Consider the following 21,061-nt stretch of genomic DNA (forward strand, 5'->3'; position numbering starts at 1 on the left):
TTTAAAAAATTTAAAATGGTTCCTGAAAAATGGAAGGCAACTTTTCCCATGCCTTGTGCACGGTAACACTTTTTCCTATATTTCCTGGTCTACATCTACATTTCTTTTTCTTGTCGTTACTCACTTACATGGCAATTTTAAAGCAAATAGAGATGACTTGGGAGTGGGATGAGGGGTGGAATAAGAGGGAGAAATTTTCTTTTCTCAATGTATAATAATAAATTGTTCATGAGAGAAATAAGCAATATTTTTATTATGCCATATTCTTTAGTGCGTATAGGCTCCTTGTTTTTACTGCATAAATTTTACTTTCATTTGAATACCTTTGATCTATGAACTGGGAAGTTAAACTCAGGGACATGTATTTTAATGCACATAGCACCACATCATTACCCCACCCCTGATGATTAGAGTACCTAGAATTCCCAGGTGTTCTTCTTTAGCCTTCCTTTCCACTGGAACTCTGAACGTGCTGTCAGTGTATTGCCGATACACAACTTTCTTGTACTTTGAGCCTATGTAAAATTCTTCCTTATCTAAAAATGCATTTGAAACACTTAAACAAAACACACACACATCTGAGGTTAGTATCTGTCTTAATGAAAGCAGAAGTTGAGTTTTAAATCTTGAATATAGTTTTTATTTAAGTAATTATGCTAATTTTTAATATCACTCTCACATTCCAGCAATAAAGAATAATTTAGAAATACATAGGGGTGCACTATAAAGGAGAACTAAAGACGAATTTCCCTGATGAACATGGATGCAAAAATCCTCAACAAGATACAAGTTAAAAAAACTTATTCACCATGACCAAATAGGATTTATACCTGGGATTCAGGGCTGGTTCAATATCCATAAAACAATCAATGTGATACATCACATCAATAAAAGAAAGGACAACAACCACGTGATCCTCTCAATAGATGCAGAGAAAGCATTTGACAAAATACAGCATCCTTTCTTGATAAAAACCCTCAAGAAAGTAGGGATAGAAGGGTCATACCTTGAGATCATAAAAGCCATATATGAATGACCCAACACTAATATCTCCTTAATGGAGAAAAACTGAGAGCTTTCCCCCTAAGGTCAGGAACAAGACAGGGATGTCCACTCTCACCACTGTTATTCAACAGAGTATTGTAAGTCTTAGTCTCAGCAGTCAGACAACACATAGGAATAAAAGGCATCTAAATCGTCCAGGAGGAAGTCAAACATTCACTCTTCGCAGATAACATGATACTATATACGGAAAACCCAAAAGATTCCACCAAAAAACTGCTAGAACTGATCCATGAATTCAGCAAAGTCACAGCATATAAAATCATTGCACAGCAATCAGTTGCATTCCTATATATCAATAGTGAAGCAACAGAAAGAGAAATCAAGGAATCAATCCCATTTATAATTGCGCCAACAAACATAAAATACCTAGGAATAAACATAAGCGGAGAGGTGAAAAATCTATACACTGTAAACTATAGAAAGCTTATGAAAGAAATTTAAGAAGACACACAAAAAAGGAAAGATAATCCATGCTCCTGGATTGGAAGAACAAATATTGTTAAAATGTCAATACTACCCAAAGCAATCTACATATTCAATGCAATCCCTATCAAAATAACACCAGCATTCTTCACAAAGCTAGAACAAACAATCTTAAAATTTGTATGGAACCAGAAAAGAACCTGAATAGCCAAAGCAATCCTGAAAAAGAAAACCAAAGGGGAGAAATCACACTCCTGGCTTCAAGATGTATTACAAAGCTGTAATCAAGACAGTATGGTACTGGCACAAAAACAGACACTCAGATCAATGGAACAGAATAGAGAACCCAGAAATGGACCCACAAACATATGGCCAACTAATCTTTGACAAAGCAGGAAAGGATATCCAATGGAATAAAGACAATCTCTTTAGCAAATGGACAACGACATGCAGAAAAATAAACCTGGACCACTTTCTTACACCTTACACAAAAATAAACTCAAAATGGATGAAAGACCTAAATGTAAGACAGGAATCCATCAAATTCCTAGAGGAGAAAGCAGGCAAAAACTTCTTTGACCTTGGCTGCAGCAACTTCTTACTCAACATGTCTCCAGAGGCAAGGGAAGCCAAAGCAAAAATGCACTATTGGGACCTCATCAAAATAAAAACTTCTGCACAGCAAAGGAAACAACCAGAAAAACTAAAAGGTAACCGACGGAATAGGAGAAGATATGTGCAAATGACATATCAGAAAACAGGATAGTATCCAAAATCTATAAACTTCTCAAACTCAACACCCAAAAAAATAATCCAGTGAAGAAATGGGCAAAAGACAGGAATAGACACTTCTCCAAAAAAGACATACAGATGGCTACCAGACCCATTAGAAAATGTTCAACATCACTTTTCATCAGGGAAATACAAATCAAAATCACAATGAGATATCACCTCACACCTGTCAGAATGGCTAACATTAACAACTCAGGCAACAACAGATGTTGGCAAGGATGCAGAGAAAGAGGATCTCTTTTTCCCTGCTGGTGGGAATGAAAACTGGGGCAGCTACTCTAGAAAACAGTATGGATGTCCCTCAAACAATTAAAAATAGAACTACCCTGCAACCAAGCAATTGCACTACTAGGTAATTTACCCAAGGCATACAGGTATGCTGTTCCAAAGGGGCACATGCACCCCAATGTTTATAGAAGCACTATTAACAATAGCCAAAGTATGGAAAGAGCCCAAATGCCATCGATGGATGAATGGATAAAGAGGAGGTGGTATACATATACAATGGAGTATTACTCAGTGATCAAAAAGAATGAAATCTTGCCATTTGCAACCACGTGGATGGTAACTGGAGGGTATTATGCTAAGTGAAATTAGTCAGTCAGAGAAAGACAAATATCATATGAATTCACTCATATGAGGAATTTAAGATACCAAACAGATAAACATAAGGGAAGGGAAGCAATATATACAATATAAAAAGAGGGAGGGGGAAAAAACATATGAGACTCTTAAATATAGAGACCAGAGGGTTGCTGGAGGGGTTTTGGGAGGAGGGATGGCCTAAATGGGTAAGGGGCATTAAGGAAGACACTTGTTGGAATCAGCACTGGGTGTTATACATAGGGGTTGAATCACTGGAATCTACTCCTGAAATCATTGTTGCACTATATGCTAACTAACTTAGATGTAAATTAAAAAATAAAAGATTAATTAAAAAAAAAAAGAAATAGATAGGGGTGGTAAAAAGGAAGTGGAGCCATCTGAGTGCTGGCCCTGACTCTTCCATTAGATAATGACCTCCAGCTAGTTATTGCCTGTTGCAGCCTCAGTTTCCTCATCCCTAAAATGAGGTATGAGATGAGATGATCTCTAAGGTTTCTCTACAGTTCTAAAATTCTGCACCCATATTTCATCAGTGAAGTGTTCTCTCATTACTTTTGTCTGGTTTATAAGAACTGAAGTGGCCCAGTGTTCCCAGCCACTCCCTTTATCTAACGTTTTCATTGACTCTTCATGGCTCCTTCAGCCTTTTGACTATTTTACCCCCATCACTTGAAGTAACCTTTTACTCCTTTACACTGCAGTCAAACTAACCAGCTAACCTTTGCTTAGCTGTAGGCTACCAGTCATTTTGTACACCCCAGATCTGAACACATGCCCGTCCCGATCCCTCAAATCCTTTCCAGGAAAGATTAGTACATGGTGTATGAGGTGATAGAGGGAAAAGTGGTTAGAAAAGTCTAAAAGAAGGGTCAAGTGATACTGTTTTAAATGCAGTTTCTGAAGCTCTAATAATGATCATTTACTTACATTTATTCACAATGAACATACTTTTTACATCCATCATGCACATGTTATTGGCGGTTTTGAACCATATTTTTCCTATAAATTCTTGGAGGACAGAGATCGTGTCTACTATACTGCCCTCAAGAATTTAAAATATTCTTAAAATAGTTTTAAGAATGTAAAATAACTGGGGCACCTAGGTGGCTCAGTCAGTTAAGCGTCTGACTTTGGCTTAGGTCATAATCTCCATGGTTTGTGAGTTCGAGCCCATGTTGGGCTCTGTGCTCCAGCTCAGAGCCTAGAGCCTGCTTCGGATTCTGTCTCATTCTCTCTCTGCCTCTGCCCCACTTATGCTCTGTCTCTCAAAAATAAATGAATGTAAAAAAAAAATCTTTTAAAGAATGTAAAATAACTGATTACTAGAGTGATAAGGAAATCTTTGAAGGAAAGATGAGATACGCAGCAAATGTCTGATAAGGAAAATAGTATTTTAGCTTTGAATTTAGGCATTGATTTTTGTTTAAGTTTGAAAGTCAATAGCAAGATATAGGCACATGAATATAAAAAGACAATCCAACAGAAAAGAAAGTGAGATGCATGACTATAAAGAATCAAATAAGGTGGAGATTTTCCTGTGATAAAATTGCAAGAACAGAAATTAATGAGGAAAGGATCAGGGGAAGCATTTTGTTACTGCTCTGTTGTTATTTAATGCAACTATTTGTTTTTCTACAATTGAGTGTAATTCTTAATTCTCTGAAAGAGAAAACTAAAAAAAAGAAAAACTTAGGAATCAAAATCTGGAGAATTACTTTTGTTCTTGTAAGTGATGCAGCTCCTTTTCCCACTCCCTGCTTGGGGAATAATCCCACTCCACCTCCACTGCCGCGATGTAGTAGGTCCGCTGTCCCTGGGAGGACCTTGGGTTCTCAGCCTGTTGCCTGCATGTGTTCACAGTGTATTTTTGCTTCATGCCTCCCGTATAGTGATCGGTTGTTAAGCACTCAACGTCAAATGTCCCTGAAATGGTATATAAGAGAGCAGGTCACTCCTTTGTTCAGCACCTCTATGGCTCCTCAGCTCACCCAGAATCAACGCCAAAGTCCTCAATGTGGCCTCAGTTAGATGATCACATCACCTATCACTCACTCTGCTCTAGTCACAGAGGCCTCTTTGCTATCTTAGAACAAGTCAAGTATGTGCCTGCCTCAGGGCCTTTGTACTTGTACAAAGTGTACTTTGTACACTCCTCCCCCAATTATCTGCATAGTCCATGTTCTCAATTCATTCAAGCTTCCCTTTAATTGTCAGAAAATGTTTACTCACCTTCCCCCATCAGTCAGCCCCTTTTTCTGCCCTATTTGCTCAAACCACTTAGTTTTATATACATATGTGTGTATATGTGTGTGTGTATGTGTATATATGTTTGTGTGTGTATGTGTGTGTATACACACACATACACACACATATAAAATCGCTTGTTGTCTGTCTCCCTGCATTAGAATTTCCACTTCACAAGAACAGACACTTATACATCTTTTCTTCACTGTTGTATTTATACTTGTCTAATGAATAAAGAAAGAGGTGACATTGGACTTGTCTTATGTTATAATGGCATATAATGAACCAAATAAAGCCTGAAGCAAGTTAGTGTGTTTCACATTTTGGTTAAAGCGCTTTCTTTTTGTTTTTGTTTGTTTTGCTCATTCATAACCAGACCTGCAGGTATCTCTGAATTCGCATGGCTATAGTTCTAGTACAGGACACTCAATTGCAAACAACCAACAAGCCAACACGACATGTAGGTTACAGAGAGATGACAAAAAGTTTAACTTCAGAGCTCTTATGGAAGTCATTCCCTTTTTAGTCTGATTTTTCAGCCATCTTTAAAAGGATCATAACTTAAAAAGAGACATCTCGAGGATTCTACTCTGTGGAAGTGGGAGAAACCACAATCTACTCTTCATTTGTCACACCCCCACCCTCAACAAGCAGGAAATGGACCTGTCCGGCCCATACTTAGCTAACAGTGGCCCAGACATGCTCTTCAAGGGAAGGAAGGGAACTTGGGAGGCTTAGAGAAGGAATGAGTTCATCACCCAACATAGGGTTGAAAACCAAAATGACTGACATGAATTGATTCCATAGAGACTTGTCTTGACTTTAAAGAAATTCACCTTGAGCATCAGGCTGCATGAAGAGTGTAAGACTTGTTTGAGGGAAGAGGTTTCCTGTGTCTCTTCTTTCTCCTTTTGACAGATATGTGTTTCCTGTAAAGTAAATCCCGTGTACATCAGCCTCATTTCCAGCGCTGAATAAGTACCACACGACTGACTCTCTTTTGCACATACTGAGACCAGGCTGATTCCCATACATGAATCCATTCATGGCTGTAAAATTTGGGAAATAATATTTGGAAAGTGGTTTATCTGATGTCCCACTACACGGTGATCTCCCAGATTTTCCAGAGCGAACTCTGTTTATTTAATTTTTGAAAGACCCATTCATGCCTGCCCACCTCTTTATGTGTCTGGAGTGTCTCTGAGACTTCTTGTTAGACGCAGCACTCCCAGAGTAGTCCCTGGCTAGAAGGAGAAGAGCTGAACACAGAGTCCTTGAAGTTTTGCACTGCTCTTCCCCACTTACTTCTTAGTCCTCTCAAGAGTCATATGTGTGAGCTCTCAAATGTATGAATAATTACAGCTGTTCCTGGGCACCGTAGACTGAGAATGTTGTTGCTGCTCTAGGATGGAAAAGTCTCTGATTCATCTTGAATAACAGGGGAGAGTAAATGCAGGAGGTTTTCTCTCACTGCTATTACTAATAGATGATACTCTCAACTCCTCCAAAATGTAAAATTGCAAACTCAAAAGGAATATCTTAATGAGTATAGTTAGTACTGACTCAAAAAAAAAAAAAAACCACCAGTATCAGTTTGTAACGCAACTTTACATTTGTTTCTTCTGACTACAGTGATTTTCACATGTAGTCTGTTAGCAGTGTGGGCATTCTGAATAATTAACTCACTATCTAAACCTCTAGAATTACACTGGGAGCTAAAAAGAAAATCTGATGCTAGGTTTCAATTAAATAAAAATTTCTGGAGGTTGCCCTGAGCATTAAAAAAACGGTTTTAACAATTTTGAAAAACTCCCAGGGAACTCTAATTTATAGTCATTGGTAAGAATCATTAAAGTTCATTTTCAAGAGAGGTTGTATCTTTCTTCATATTGAATAATAAAATGAGGCTGTCATTATGAAGCCACAGATGGGAAAAGCATCTAACCCAGTAGTTCTCAAGTTTAAGCAAATATCATAATGATGGAGAGGGTTTGTTAAATAGATTGCTGGCCCCACCCATAAAGTTTCTGTTAGTAGGTAGGAGTTGGGGCCCAAGAATTTGCATTTCTAACACATCCATGGGTGATGCTGAAGCTGCTGATCCAAGGGCTACATTTTAAGAACCATGCATCTAATTGATATATTTTGCAGGTTTCATTATTCTAAATTAAGCAAAATGAGGAATAACTGACTGATAACTTAAATATCAATATTACCCTCAGAGTTGTATATAATCATTTATTTAAAATTAACCAATGGGCAAAGCTATTAGCATTTTGGTTTAATTAAAAGCACTACATGGGCAGTACTGAAATAACTTAATATTGATGGATGATGTATACTTACAGTGCATCTTATTAGATTCCTGAAAGTCTTCATCTTCCTTATCTACCAGGTGAGGTGAAGTTGTAAACATTCTAATATTATCATCTAGGAGTAAACTTTCATTTTCATCAAACACTGTGGGAAATAAATAGAACTCCTTGTCTACATCTTTCTGTAAATTGAAACAAGAACAAGGAAGTGAAAATAGGATAAGCGAAGCAGAAAGACTTGCATGTACACAATACTATTTGTACACAAATTCACTCAAGGAAGGATAAGAAGTTTCCATTCTTCTTTGTAGATGGAGCTCATGAAAGACTCCAGCTGACCACCAGAATTTCCATCAGCATCTATGCAGATTTTTGGTTCAACATGATGTAAGCCTCTCTGTGCGCATAAAAGTTCTGACTCTTCCTGCCCATACCAAGTAAACACACCAAAAACAATTATTAAAATAGGGGGAATATGAGCCTGTGTCAGAAATTAGGGAAGTGACATCCGCGTACATGAAAACTTGAAGAATTTCTGTAAGGCAGAGCAGGGGAAGCAGGTAGAGGGAGGAACCGTCTGAAGTGAAGAAACAGAGTGCCAAATGAGCTGGAACAGGAATTCACACAATCTCAGTCATCTGGACAAACATTCTCACTTCCTTTCCCCTTGTCCCTGGTGAAAAATAAGCAAGCAGAAATGCTATCTGGTCTATGAAATGTCCCAGTAGTTAAGAAGAAGGCAATTAGTCTAAGAAATCAAAGCATATGAGCCCCTGAAAACAGGATACTCCCTCAAATAAGAGAAACTTTAGAGATTATTACATGTCTTTTTTCTGAGATAGTTTTTTTTGTCAGATAAAAAACATGATCATAAAATTTTTAAAATCCAACTAAAGCAGAGACCTGAAGGTTAGATCCTACAGAAAACTGAATCAATGATGGAGATAATGTTAAGAAAGCTCCCATAAATCAGAACAAAAAGATTCAATGGTATACACAGTAATGATTTCAGAAAGAGAGACATTATAAAGGGGAAAAACATAATGATAATAAACAATAGTAGGAATGTTTACCACCATAAAAAGAAAAGACTAGAATATTCAGATTCAAAGTCTTCACTGAAAACAAGGCAAAAGCAGTTATAGAGATCTGTGCTTTAAAATATTCTGGCAAAATTTTTGAATTTCAGGCATAGACAATTTCTACAGTAATTCATTTTAAAAGTGTTATCACAAACACTGGACGTCTCTAGTACAATAAATGTCAGAAGAAGATGGAGTAGCATTTATATTTTTGAGGGAAAAAGATTATGATATGAAAGTTCTATATTTGGCAAAGAACAACAAAAATACATTCTTGAGTCTGGTTGAGCAACCAATCCTTGATTTTGCCTAGGATTATGATCCCAGGGTCCTGGGATCTAGCTCTGCGTTGGGCTCCATGCTGAGCATGGAGGCTGCTTGAGATTTCTCTCTCTCTCTCTCTCTCTCTCTGTCTGTCTGCCTCTCCCCTGCTCTTACTAAAACAAAATTTAAGAAAATATTAAAAACACATTCTCAGATATGTAGGGATTCCAGATGAGGACTTCTATGATCACTTGAATTCTGATCTACAGAAAAAACTTCAGGGGCACCTGGGGGGCTTAGTTGGTTAGGTGTCTGACTTCAGCTCAGGTCATGTTCTCATGGTTCATGTGCTGACAGCTAAGAGCCTGGAGCCTGCTTCAGATTCTGTGTCTCCCTCTGTCTCTGTCCCTTTCCTGCTTGTGCTTTCTCTCTCTCTGTCTCTCAAAAATAAATAAACATTTAAAAAAAGAAAAAGAAAAAGAAAAAACTTCAGTGAGAAGTTTACAGGTCATGTTTTCTGGTCATGATGAAACAAAACTAAAAAATACTAATAAAAGGACAAAAAGTTAACAAAATTAAAAAGATCATATTTGATCCAAATTACTCTTAGATAAAAGAGAAAGAAAAAATGAATTACTAAATATTTAGTAAGCAATGTCCATGAGAACAAGGCATAATGTATGGAATATAAATAAATACGCAAACTGAAAGTCTGAAATGCTTTTTAAGTAAAACCAAATAAAAATAAATGTTTATGAATATCTGAAAATTTTAGAGAAATAAAATGGGAAAAGAAAATAGGAATTAATAAAGGCAAAAGCAGAACTGTTTAATAAATTAGAGCACAAATTAAAATGGTTAAACCTAAAAATGTATTCTTTGAAAAGACTAATAAAACACACAAACCTCTGGCAAGTCTAACAAAAAAATTGGGAGACAACCCAGATATACCACATTAGTAATGAGAAAGGACTATAACCATATATATGGGGGAAGGAAAAAAGATCATTACGTACAATAAATGTGATAAGTTGATTTAGAACAAGGTAACTGAATGGACCAATATCCGTGGGTCAAATAAAAATGTGATTAAAACATAAACAAACAAACAAAAAAACAAAAAAGAAAATCCTAACTACTTCTTTTTAAAAGTCACATACTCGAAAAAATTTTACAGGAAATTTCTTTCAAATCTAAGGATCAGGTAATTCCTATTTATTTAAACAGTTGCAAAATACTAAAAACATGGAAATATTCCCAATTTATTTAATTAAGATAGTATAAACATGATATAATAACTAAAAAAGCAAACAAAATGCAAAATAATGTCACTTATCATTTAGGAGAGAAATTGAAAATAAATTACTACCAATTTACTACAGAAATATACTGAAAAAAAATTTAAAAACCACAGTGCTCAATAATGTTTCTCTCAAGAAATGCAAGACTGGTTCAATATTAGGAAATCTTTAATGTAGTTGGTCAGGCTTATAGGTCAAAGGAGAAAAGATACATAATAATTTCAAATAAATCTAAAAAAATTTTTAATAAAATTTGATATTTTGACCCTAGCTATTCCCTCTGCTTTCCCTCAGATCCTTGCAAGTCTATCTCCTTGAAATTTAGATCTCCTACCTCAAATATTACATCTACCTTATCTAAACTCGGATTCCTGTTCACTATCACATTACCCTAAATAGAAATTCCGTGTTCGTGGATAGGAAAACTCAACACTGCCAAGTTGCCAGTTCTTCCCAATTTGATCTATAGAGTCAATGCAATTCCAATAAAAATACCAGAAAATTATTTGTAGGTATCAACAAAGTGATTCTAAAGTTTATATGGAGAGGCAAAAGACCCAAAATAGCCAACACAATATTGAAGAATAAGACTGAAAGACTGACATTGCCTAACTTCAAAAATGTCTACAATACTATAGCAATCAAGACAGTGTGGTACTGGGACACCTGGGTGGTTCAGTTGGTTAAGTGTCTGACTCTTGATTTTGGCTCAGGTCATGATCTCATGGTTCATGAGATCAAGCCTCAAATCAAGCCCCATGTTGAGCCTGACTTTATGCTATGCACTGACAGTGTAGATCTTGCTTGGGATTTCTCTCTCCTTCTCTCTCTTCCCCTCCCTGGCTTGCATATGCGCACTCTCTCTCTCTCTCTCTCGCTCTCGCTCTCTCTCTCTCTCCCAAAACAAATAAATAAACATTTAAAAAAAAAGACAGTGTGGCAATTGGCAAAAGAATAGAACAATAAATCAGACTAGAAGTAAACTCACAGTCAACTGATCTTTGACAAAAGAGCAAAGGCAATACAAACAAAGATAGTCTTTGGAACAAATGGTGATATAACAACTGGACATCTACATGCTACAAAATAAACCTAGACACAGATCTTATGCTCTTCACAAAAATGAACTCAAAATGGATCACAGACCTAAATATAAAAGGCAAAATAATAAAGCTCCTAGACAATAGCATGAGAGAAAATCTAGATGACCTTGGTTGTAACTTTTTAGATACAACACCAAAGGAACAATCTATAAAAGAAATAATTGATAAACTGGACTTCATTAAAATTATAATTTATGCTCTATAGAAGATAATTTCAACAGAATCAAGAAAACAAGCCACAGAGTGGGAGATAATATTTGCAAAAGACACATCTGATAAAGAACTGTATGCAAAATATCAAGGAACTTTTAAAATTTCAACATTAAGAAAACAAACAACCCAATTAACCAATAGGCAAAACACCTTAACAGACACCTCACCAAAGAAGATACACAGATGGAAAATAACCATATGAAAAGATCCTCTACTTCATATATCATTAAGGAAATGCAAATTAAAACAACAATGGGATATCACCACACACCTATCAGAATGACCAAAATCTGGAACATTGGCAACACCAAATACTGGCAAATATGTCAAACAACAGGAACTTCCATTCATTCCCACCAGGAATACAAAATGGGATAGCCATTTTTGAAGACATTTGGTGATCTCTTATAAAACTAAATACACTTTTACCATATGATCCAGCAATTAGGCTCTTTGATATTTACCCAAAGGGGCTGAAAACTTACATCTACACAAAAACCTGCATGTGAGTGTTTATGGCATCTTTGTGCAAAATTGCCAAAACTTGGAAGTAACCAAGATGTTCTTCAGTAGGTGAATGGATAAATAATCTGTGGTACATCCACACAGTGGAATATTATTTAGCACTAAAAAGAAATGAGCTATTAAGCCATGAAAAGACTTGGAGGAAACTAAAATGTCTTTTACCAAGTGAAAGAGGTCAATCTGAAAAACCATATACTGTATGACTCCAACTAAATAACATTCTGGAAAAAGGTAAAACTATAAAGACATTAAAAAGAACAGTGGTTACCAGGGGTTGGGATTGGCAGTAAGGGATAAATAGGTAGAATACATGGTTTTTAGGGCAGTGAAAATAGTCTACATGATATCGTAACGGTGGATACTTGTCATTATCCATTTGTCTACCAAGAGTGAACCCTAAACACCAAGAGTGAACCCTAAAGTAAACCCTAAAGTAAACTATGGACTTTCGATGATAACAATGTGTCAGTGTAGGTTCATCAATTGTAACATATGCACCACTCTGTTGGAAATGTTGGTATTGGAGGAGGGTGTGGGGGATGGGTAGGGAATATGTGGGAAATCTCTGCACTATTATTACTTTATTTTATTTTATTTTATTTTATTTGAGAGAGAGAGAGAGAGAGAGAGAGTGAGAGAGAGAGAGAGAGAGTGTGTGTGTGTGTGTGTGTGTGTGTGTGTGTGTGTGAGAGAGAGAGAGAGCAGGGAAGAGAGGCAGAGGGAGAGAGAGAGAAAATCTTAAGTAGGCTGGGATCATGACCTGTGCCAAAATCAAGAGTCAGACCCTCAACTGACTGAGCCAACCAGATGCCCTTCTGTACTTTATTCTTAATTTTGCTATTAAGCTTAAAGTGTTCTAAAAATTGGTTTTAAAAGCAAGATGGCAGAATAGCATGGACGTTCTTTTTGTGTCTCTCACCCCTGAAATGCAGCCAGATCAACACTAAACCATCCTGCACACCTAGAAAACTGATTTGAGGATTAACACAACAATATGCACAACCAGAACCACAGAACTCAGCAGGTATGCAGTGCAGAGAGGTGAACTGGGGGAGAAAGAAGCTGCAGAGGGCAGGGAGCTGTTTTTGCTTGCAAAAAAAGGACAGATGGGGGGAGAATACAAGAAAAGCAACCCCCCTCCAAAAGCAGCTGGAGAGAAAGTGGAAAAGTGAAAATATCTGCAGGGACTGAACTAAAAAGGGAGAAAGGAGAAAGAAGAGGGTTTAAATTCCATTAAGACTCTATACACAAGGGGAGTGCAGAGTCTGAAACTCTGAAGCTTGATACCTGGTGGATCTCTGGTGGGAAGGGCAAATCTCCAGAAGCATAGAGTAAGGTCTTTGGAGTCCTCAGGGCACATGGGGGGGAGGGGGTGATTCCATTGCTGGGAGGACATTTGGTAGAGGCTGTGTGACCTCCTCACAGGCAAAGGGCTCAGAGTACCCCTGAGAACAACCACATCCACTGGTGTTGGAACAAGGATGTTAAGGGGGAAGCCTGGCACCAGATGTGTGTTGTGATTTTCCATATCTGAAATACTGCTGCTACAAGACTGCAGAAATGTTTTCTGGGGTGAGCTGGTACCTAGCCACAGTCTCTGGGCATCAGCAGCAGCAAGGTCTTGGGAACATTCCTGGGTGTGGGCAGGCATCCAGCCACTGCTCAGTGAGACCCTCCCCCAGAGGGTCTGAGCGGGTCAAAGCCACAGTCCCTCAGAAGTGAGGGGTTGGGAAACACAGCCCCAAATGATATAAAACTCAGGAGGGAGTTGCTGCCTGGCAGCATAACGACCTGGTCACAGATAAGTGTAGTAGCAGGGAGTAGATGGAAGCAGAAGACAAAGGAGGGATGCTTGACTGCAAGTCAGTGAGAGCACAAAGTTCTGATACTAGACACTGGGTACATGGGTGACACCATTTTCACTGCTCCTGCACATGTGTATACACACCTACACTAACCACAACAATCCACCCCAGTAAGCTAAGCAGCGCCATCTAGTGGAAAATGGAGCCATTACATTAAACCCCGCCCAACTGGGCCAACAGCTCTCTTGACAAACACAAGTCTCTCCACCTGCTTAGAGTATGAAGTGTTTCCTGGCTTGACTTCTATGGGAAACCAGATGTAATTTAAATTGTATTTCATTCTGCTCACTGGTCCTTTTATTCAATAATTTTTTTCTTTTTCTTTTCTTTTCTTATTCTTGAATACAGAAGGAAAAAATTTTTTATTTTCCATTTTTATTAAAATTTGTTTAATTTTTTTCTACTATATTTTTTACTTTTTGTAAATTTTTAAAATTCAATTTACTTTCAACATTTCATTTTATTCTATTTTATTGTATTCATTTTTCAAATTTTCAAATGTTTTCCTTTTTTTCCTTTTTTTCTTCTTTCCTTTTTTTCCCTCTAATCTATCAAGCTTCTTTCAACAACCAGATCAAAACTCACATAGGATGTAGCATAATTTATTTGACTTGTGTTGTTTTTAATTTTTAATTTTAGTATTTTTAACTTTATTAATTCATTGTCTTCCTTCACAATGAGGAAATGAAGGAATTCACCCCAAAAATAAACAACAGGAAGAAATGACAGCCAGGGAATTAACCAACACAGATACAAGAAAGATGTCTGAACCAGAATTTAGAATCATGATAATAAGAATACTAGCTGGGGTTGAAAATAGACTAGAATCCCTTTCTGCAGAGATAAAAGAAGTAAAAGCTAGTCAGGATGAAATAAAAAATGCTATAACTGACCTGCAATCTCAAATGGATGCTACAGTGGCAAGAATTGATGAAGCAGGGCAGGGAATCAGTGATAACAGGGGACAAACTTATGGAGAATAATGAAGCAGAAAAAAAGACGGAGACTAAGGCAAAAGAGCACAAAATAATAATTAGAGAACTCAGTGACTCATTAAAAAGAAATAACATCAGAATCACAGGGGTACCAGAAGATGAAGAGAGACAAAAAGGGGTAGAAATTTCATGTGAGCAAATCATAGCAGAAAACTTTCCTAACCCGGGGAAAGACAAAGACATCAAAATCCAGGAAGCACAGAGGACTTCCATAAGATACAACAAAAACGACCATCAGCAGGCATATCATAGTCAAATTCACAAAAGACTCAGGCATGGAAAGAATGATGAAAGCAGCAAGGGAAAAAAAGTCCTTAACCTACAAGGGAAGGCAGATCAGGTTTGCAGCAGACCTATCCACAGAAACTTGGCAGGCCAGAAAGGAATGGCAGGATATATTCAATGCACTAAACCAGAAAAATATGCAGCCAAGAATTCTTTCTCCAGCAAGGCTGTCATTCCAAACAGAAGGAGAGATTAAAAGTTTCCCAGACAAATAAAACTTAAAGGAGTTCATGACCACTAAACCAGCCTGCAAGAAATTATAAGGGGGACTCTGAGGGGATAAAAGACAAAACAAAACAAAAACAAAACAAAACAACCCCCCCCCAAAACCCCAAAAATCCGAAAAGACCAAAAGCAACAAAGACTAAAAAGGACCAGAGAACACCACCAGAAACTCCAACTCTACAAGAAACATAATGGCAATAAACTCCTATCTTTCAGTACTCACTCTAAATGTCAATGATCTAAATGCTCCAGTCAAAAGACATAGGGTAACAGAATGGATAAGAAAACAAGATCCATCTATATGCTGTTTACAAGAGACCCATTTTAGACCTAAAGTCACCTTCAGATTGAAAATAAGGGGATGGAAAACCATCTATCATGCTAATGGTCCACAAAAGAAAGCTGGAGTAGCCATATTTTATCAGACAATCTAGACTTTAAAATAAAGACTGTAACAAGAGATGAAGAAGGGCATTATACCATAGTTAAGGGGTCTATCCACCAAGAAGACCTAACAATTGTAAACATTTATGCTCCAAATGTGGCACACCCAAATACATAAATCAATTAATCACAAACATGAAGAAACTCATTGATAATAATACCATAATAGTAGGGGACTTCAACATCCCATGTACAACATTGAACAGACCATCTAAACAGAAAATCAACAAGGAAACAATGGCTTTGAATGACACACTGGACCAGATGGACTGAACAGATATATTCAGAACATTTCATCCTAAAGCAGCAGAATACACACTCTTCTCCAGTGCACATGGAACGTTCTCCAGAATAGATCACATACTGGGACACAAATCAGCCCTCAACAGGTACAAAAAGATCATGATCATACCGTGCATATTTTCAGACCACAACGCTATGAAATTCGAAATCAACCACAAGAAAAAATTTGGAAAGGTAACAAATAGTTGGAGACTAAGGAACATGCTACTAAATAATGAATGGGCTAACCAAGAAGTTAAAGAGGAAATTGAAAAGTACATGGAAGCCAATGAAAATGATAACACCACAGCCCAAACCTCTGAGATGCAGCAAAGGCAGTCATAAGAGGGAAGTATATAGCAACCCAGGGCTTCCTAAAGAAAGAAGAAAGTTCTCAGATATACAACCTAACCTTATACCTTAAAGAGCTGGAAAAAGAACAGAAAATAAAGCCCCAAACCAGAAGAAGGCAGGAAATAATAAATATTAGAGCAGAAATCAATGCTATCGAAACCAAAAATACAGAACAGATCAATGAAATCAGGAGCTGGTTCTTAGAAAGAATTTAAGAAAATTGACAAACTCCTACCCAGTTTGATCAAAAAGAAAAAGGACCCAAATAAATAAAATCAAGAATGAGAGAGGAGAGATCACAACCAACACTGTAGAAATACACACAATAATAAGAGAATATTATGAGCAATTATGTGCCAATAAAATGGGCTATCTGGAATAAATGAACAAATTCCTAGAAACATATAAACTTCCAAAACTGAAACAGGAAAAAATAGAACATTTGAATAAACCCATAACCAGGAAAGAAATTTAATTCTAATCAAAAATCTCACAAAAAACAAGAGTCCAGGGCCAGATGGATTTCCAGGGGAATTCCAGCAAGCATTTAAAGAAGACTTAACACCTATTCTTTTGAAGCTGTTCCAAAAAATAGAAATGGAAGGAAAACTTCCAAATTCTTTCTATGAAGCCAGCATTACCTTGATTCCAAAACCAGACAAAGACCCCACTAAAAAGGAGAACTACATGTTACAAAAACAGACACTCAGATCAATGGAACAGCATAGAGAACCCAGAAAAGGATCCACAAACGTATGGCTAACTAATTTTTGACAAAGCAGAAAAGAATATCTAATGGAATAAAGACAGTCTCTTTAGCAAATGGTGTTGGGAAAACTGGACAACGACATGCAGAAAAATAAACCTGGACCACTTTCTTACACCAGACACAAAAATAAACTCAAAATAGATGAAAGACCTAAAGGTAAGACAGGAAGCCATCAAAATCCTCAAAAAGAAAGCAAACAAACACCTCTCTGATCTTGGCTGCAGCAACTTCTTACTCAGCATGTCTCCAGAGGCAAGGGAAACAAAAGCAAAAATGAACTACTGGGACCTCATGAAAATAAAAAGCTTCTGCACAGAAAAGGAAACAATCAGCAAAACTAAAAGGCAACCGACGGAATGGGAGAAGATATGTGCAAATGACATATCAGAAAACAGGTTAGTATCTAAAATCTGTAAAGAACTTCTCAAACTCAACACCCAAAAACAAATAATCCAGTGAAGAAATGGGCAAAAGATATGAATAGACACTTCTCCAAAGAAGACATCCAGATGGCTACCAGACCCATGAAAAAATGTTCAACATCACTCTTCATCAGGGAAATACAAATCAAAACCACAATGAGATACCACCTCACACCTAATGTCAGAACGGCTAACATTAACAACTCAGGCAACAACAGATGTTGGCGAGGATGCAGAGAAAGAGGATCTCTTTTGCCCTGCTGGTGGGAATGAAAACTGGATCAGCCACTCTGGAAAACAGTATGGATGTTCCTCAAAAAATTAAAACTAGAACTACCCTACGACCCATCAATTGCACAACTAGGTATTTACCCAAGGGATACAGGTACGCTGTTTTGAAAGGGCACACGCACCCCAATGTTTATAGCAGCGCTATCAACAATAGCTAAAGTATGGAAAGAGCCCAAATGTCCATCAATGTATATATATATGTATGTGTGTGTGTATAGATAGATAGATAGATAGATAGATACAGTGGAGTATTACTCAGCAATCAAAAAGAATGAAATCTTGCCATTTGCAACTATGTGGATGGAACCAGAGGGTATTATGCTAAGTGAAATTAGTCAGAGAAAAACAAATATCATATGGTTTCACTCATATGAGGACTTTAAGACACAGAACAGATGAACACAAGGGAAGGCAAGCAAAAATAATATAAAAACATGGAAGGGGACAAAACATAAAAGACTCTTAAATACAGAGAACAGAGGGTTACTGGAAGGGTTGTGGAAGGTGGGATAGGCTAAATGGGTAAGGGAAATTAAGGAATCTAGTCCTGAAATCATTGTTGCACTATATGCTAACTAACTTGGATGTAAATTACACAATAAATATATTTAAAAAAAAGAAAAAAATGCTCTAAAAAATCAAGCTGACAAAAGAATAACGGAAAACAAATGGTTTCCATTATGGTTTATTAACCATAAGGTAAAAACCATAAAGCTAAAACCATAAAGCTAAAAAATAAGAGGTAAGGGAAGATGAGAGGGGAGAAAGGATAGGCTAGACTTTGTTGAATATGCATCTTTTTGTAGATCTGATGTTGGAACCAGGTGAATATGTTACATAATTATAAAATAATATTGTAATTATTATTCCTACAAGACAATTCCTAAAAGAAATAGAAGTAAAATAAATTAAATAAACCTGTGTATCTGGTGAGTGGCAAAACTATGCAGAGAAGAACAATTCCAAGCAACTTTAACTCTGTAATTTGACTGAACATTTCCAGTGGGATCTATTCGAAGGACAAAAAAAGGCAGCAAACAAATCTTAAATTGTTTTCAATAATTATATTGTTGGTTCTGGTATTGTAACTGTGATTCTGAGGCTGTGGTAGGTATATTGTGTGATGAATTGAGTGAATATTTATCTTGTTATCATCGAGAACTAAGATTTTTCGGTACAGCTAAAAGGAGATACACATGTAAGATTAATAAGGTTAAGTGAAAAAAAAAACACACACACACAAAGAATCTTTAGACCTGAATTTGAATAAAACGTATCAGTATAAACTCATGATGAATTTTATCTTAAACTTTCCCCCCAGTTCTGCCCATTGAAAAGGCCTTTAGAAACAATGATACAGGAGTACTGATGCATAGGGCCACTTGTACCCCAATGTTCATAGCAGCACTCTCAACAATAGCCAAATTATGGAAAGAGCCTAAATGTCCATCAACTGATGAATGGATAAAGAAATTGTGGTTTATATACACAATGGAGTACTACAGGGCAATGAGAAAGAACGAAATATGGCCTTTTGTAGCAACGTGGATGGAACTGGAGAGTGTGATGCTAAGTGAAATAAGCCATACAGAGAAAGACAGATACCATATGGTTTCACTCTTATGTGGATCCTGAGAAACTTAACAGGAACCCATGGGGGAGGGGAAGGAAAAAAAAAAAAAGAGGTTAGAATGGGAGAGAGCCAAAGCATAAGAGACTGTTAAAAACTGAGAACAAACTGAGGGTTGATGGGGGTGGGAGGGAGGAGAGGGTGGGTGATGGGTATTGAGGAGGGCACCTTTTGGGATGAGCACTGGGTGTTGTATGGAAACCAATTTGTCAATAAATTTCATAAAAAAAAAAAGAAACAATGATTAGACCAATAGAAATTAGCACCCATAAGTGTTCAGATTATGGTTCAAAAAATAATTTTTTACCCAAAGAACTACGGCTTTTTGGGAGAAATGGCTGATCCCAGGTCTGGCTCAAAAAATGTGCAATATGAACCTTAAATAGCCTTTTATACTAGAAATCAAGGAAGCTGCAAAGACTATGAAGTTCATGTAAAAATCAAGGAGTCAACCTGAACAAATCCCCTCAGGGGCAAAAAATAAGATACTTTGGGCATCAGTAGGGATAATGGCAATGAATTCAAACACACCAAATATACTTAAATATGTGAGTTCACAATAGTACTCAAAAAGAAAAGAGGGGCACCTGGGGTGGCTCAGTCGTTTAAATGTCTGACTTCAGCTCAGGTCATGACGTCGTGGTTCATGAGTTCTAGCCCTGCATCAGGCTCTATGCTGATCACTCAGGCCTGGAGCCTGCTTCAGATTCTGTGTCTACCTCTCTCTGTGCCCCTCCCCTGCTCATGCTCGCTCTCTCTCTCTCTCTCTCTCTCTCCCTCTCTCTCAAATAAATAAGCATCAAAAACATTTTTTTTTTAAAAAGAAAAGAAATTATGAAAAATCTTTGAAGTATGCTAGTGGAGAACTATTACTTTGAAAACTTGTAAATAAAGGGAAAGAATCAAACATTGGTCATTCCTTGCTTATATAATATGAACCTCAGGCTAACCAAACAATCCATTAAGGGAAGTTTCCATTTATGGAGGTATATTGGCTAATACATAAAGAAGAATGATGGGTGGTGGCACCCACCATAGAATAGTAAAATAGAATTTTACTATTGTGCAACCCCTGTTGGCTTATGAATCTAGGAAATGGTTGTCAGTGGCTGACAATATTCCCAACTGAGAGACAATTATATATTATATACCCCCTGATGGAAGTACACAGTACCACACTTGGAAGTTGTATTGGAAAAAAAAATCTAACCTGAATCTGATCAAGCCTGTTGACCTAGCCACTGATTTATATGAAATTGAGAGAAAGAGAAACAAACATGCTAAAGGAATGCAATCAGTAAAATCTAGGCATGAAAAACTGCCGTAAGATAAATACCCTTGCAACAGAAAAAAATGCAAGGAAATAATCTTGAGAAACATAACAACTGATTGCAATGTGTGTAATTATTTGGGTACTGATTCAGACAACAAAATTGAAATAATTAAGAGGCAACTGGGGAAATATGAATACATTGATTGGAAATTTGATAAAATTTGATAAAAAATTGATACTACTAAGAGATTATTACGATGATGATTTTAAGGTATGACAATTATATTGAAGGC

At 37.0% G+C, this 21,061-nt stretch overlaps 1 protein-coding gene across 3 annotated transcripts in view; it reads right to left on the bottom strand.

Moving 5' to 3' along the window:
- CP (ceruloplasmin) overlaps nt 1-21,061 on the bottom strand; it is a 72,719-nt gene that overhangs the window by 23,522 nt on the left and 28,136 nt on the right. For all 3 annotated transcript variants that reach the window (XM_047874527.1, XM_047874528.1, XM_047874529.1), the window contains exons 10-13: nt 7,477-7,627; nt 5,967-6,179; nt 4,602-4,809; nt 417-556 (exon numbers count right to left, since the gene is read on the bottom strand). In XM_047874527.1, coding sequence (XP_047730483.1) covers nt 417-556; nt 4,602-4,809; nt 5,967-6,179; nt 7,477-7,627 — 712 coding nt within the window. The remainder of the gene's footprint in view (nt 1-416; nt 557-4,601; nt 4,810-5,966; nt 6,180-7,476; nt 7,628-21,061) is intronic.

Source organism: Prionailurus viverrinus, chromosome C2 (assembly GCF_022837055.1).
Source record: "Prionailurus viverrinus isolate Anna chromosome C2, UM_Priviv_1.0, whole genome shotgun sequence".
In the NCBI taxonomy this organism is placed as follows: domain Eukaryota; kingdom Metazoa; phylum Chordata; class Mammalia; order Carnivora; family Felidae; genus Prionailurus; species Prionailurus viverrinus.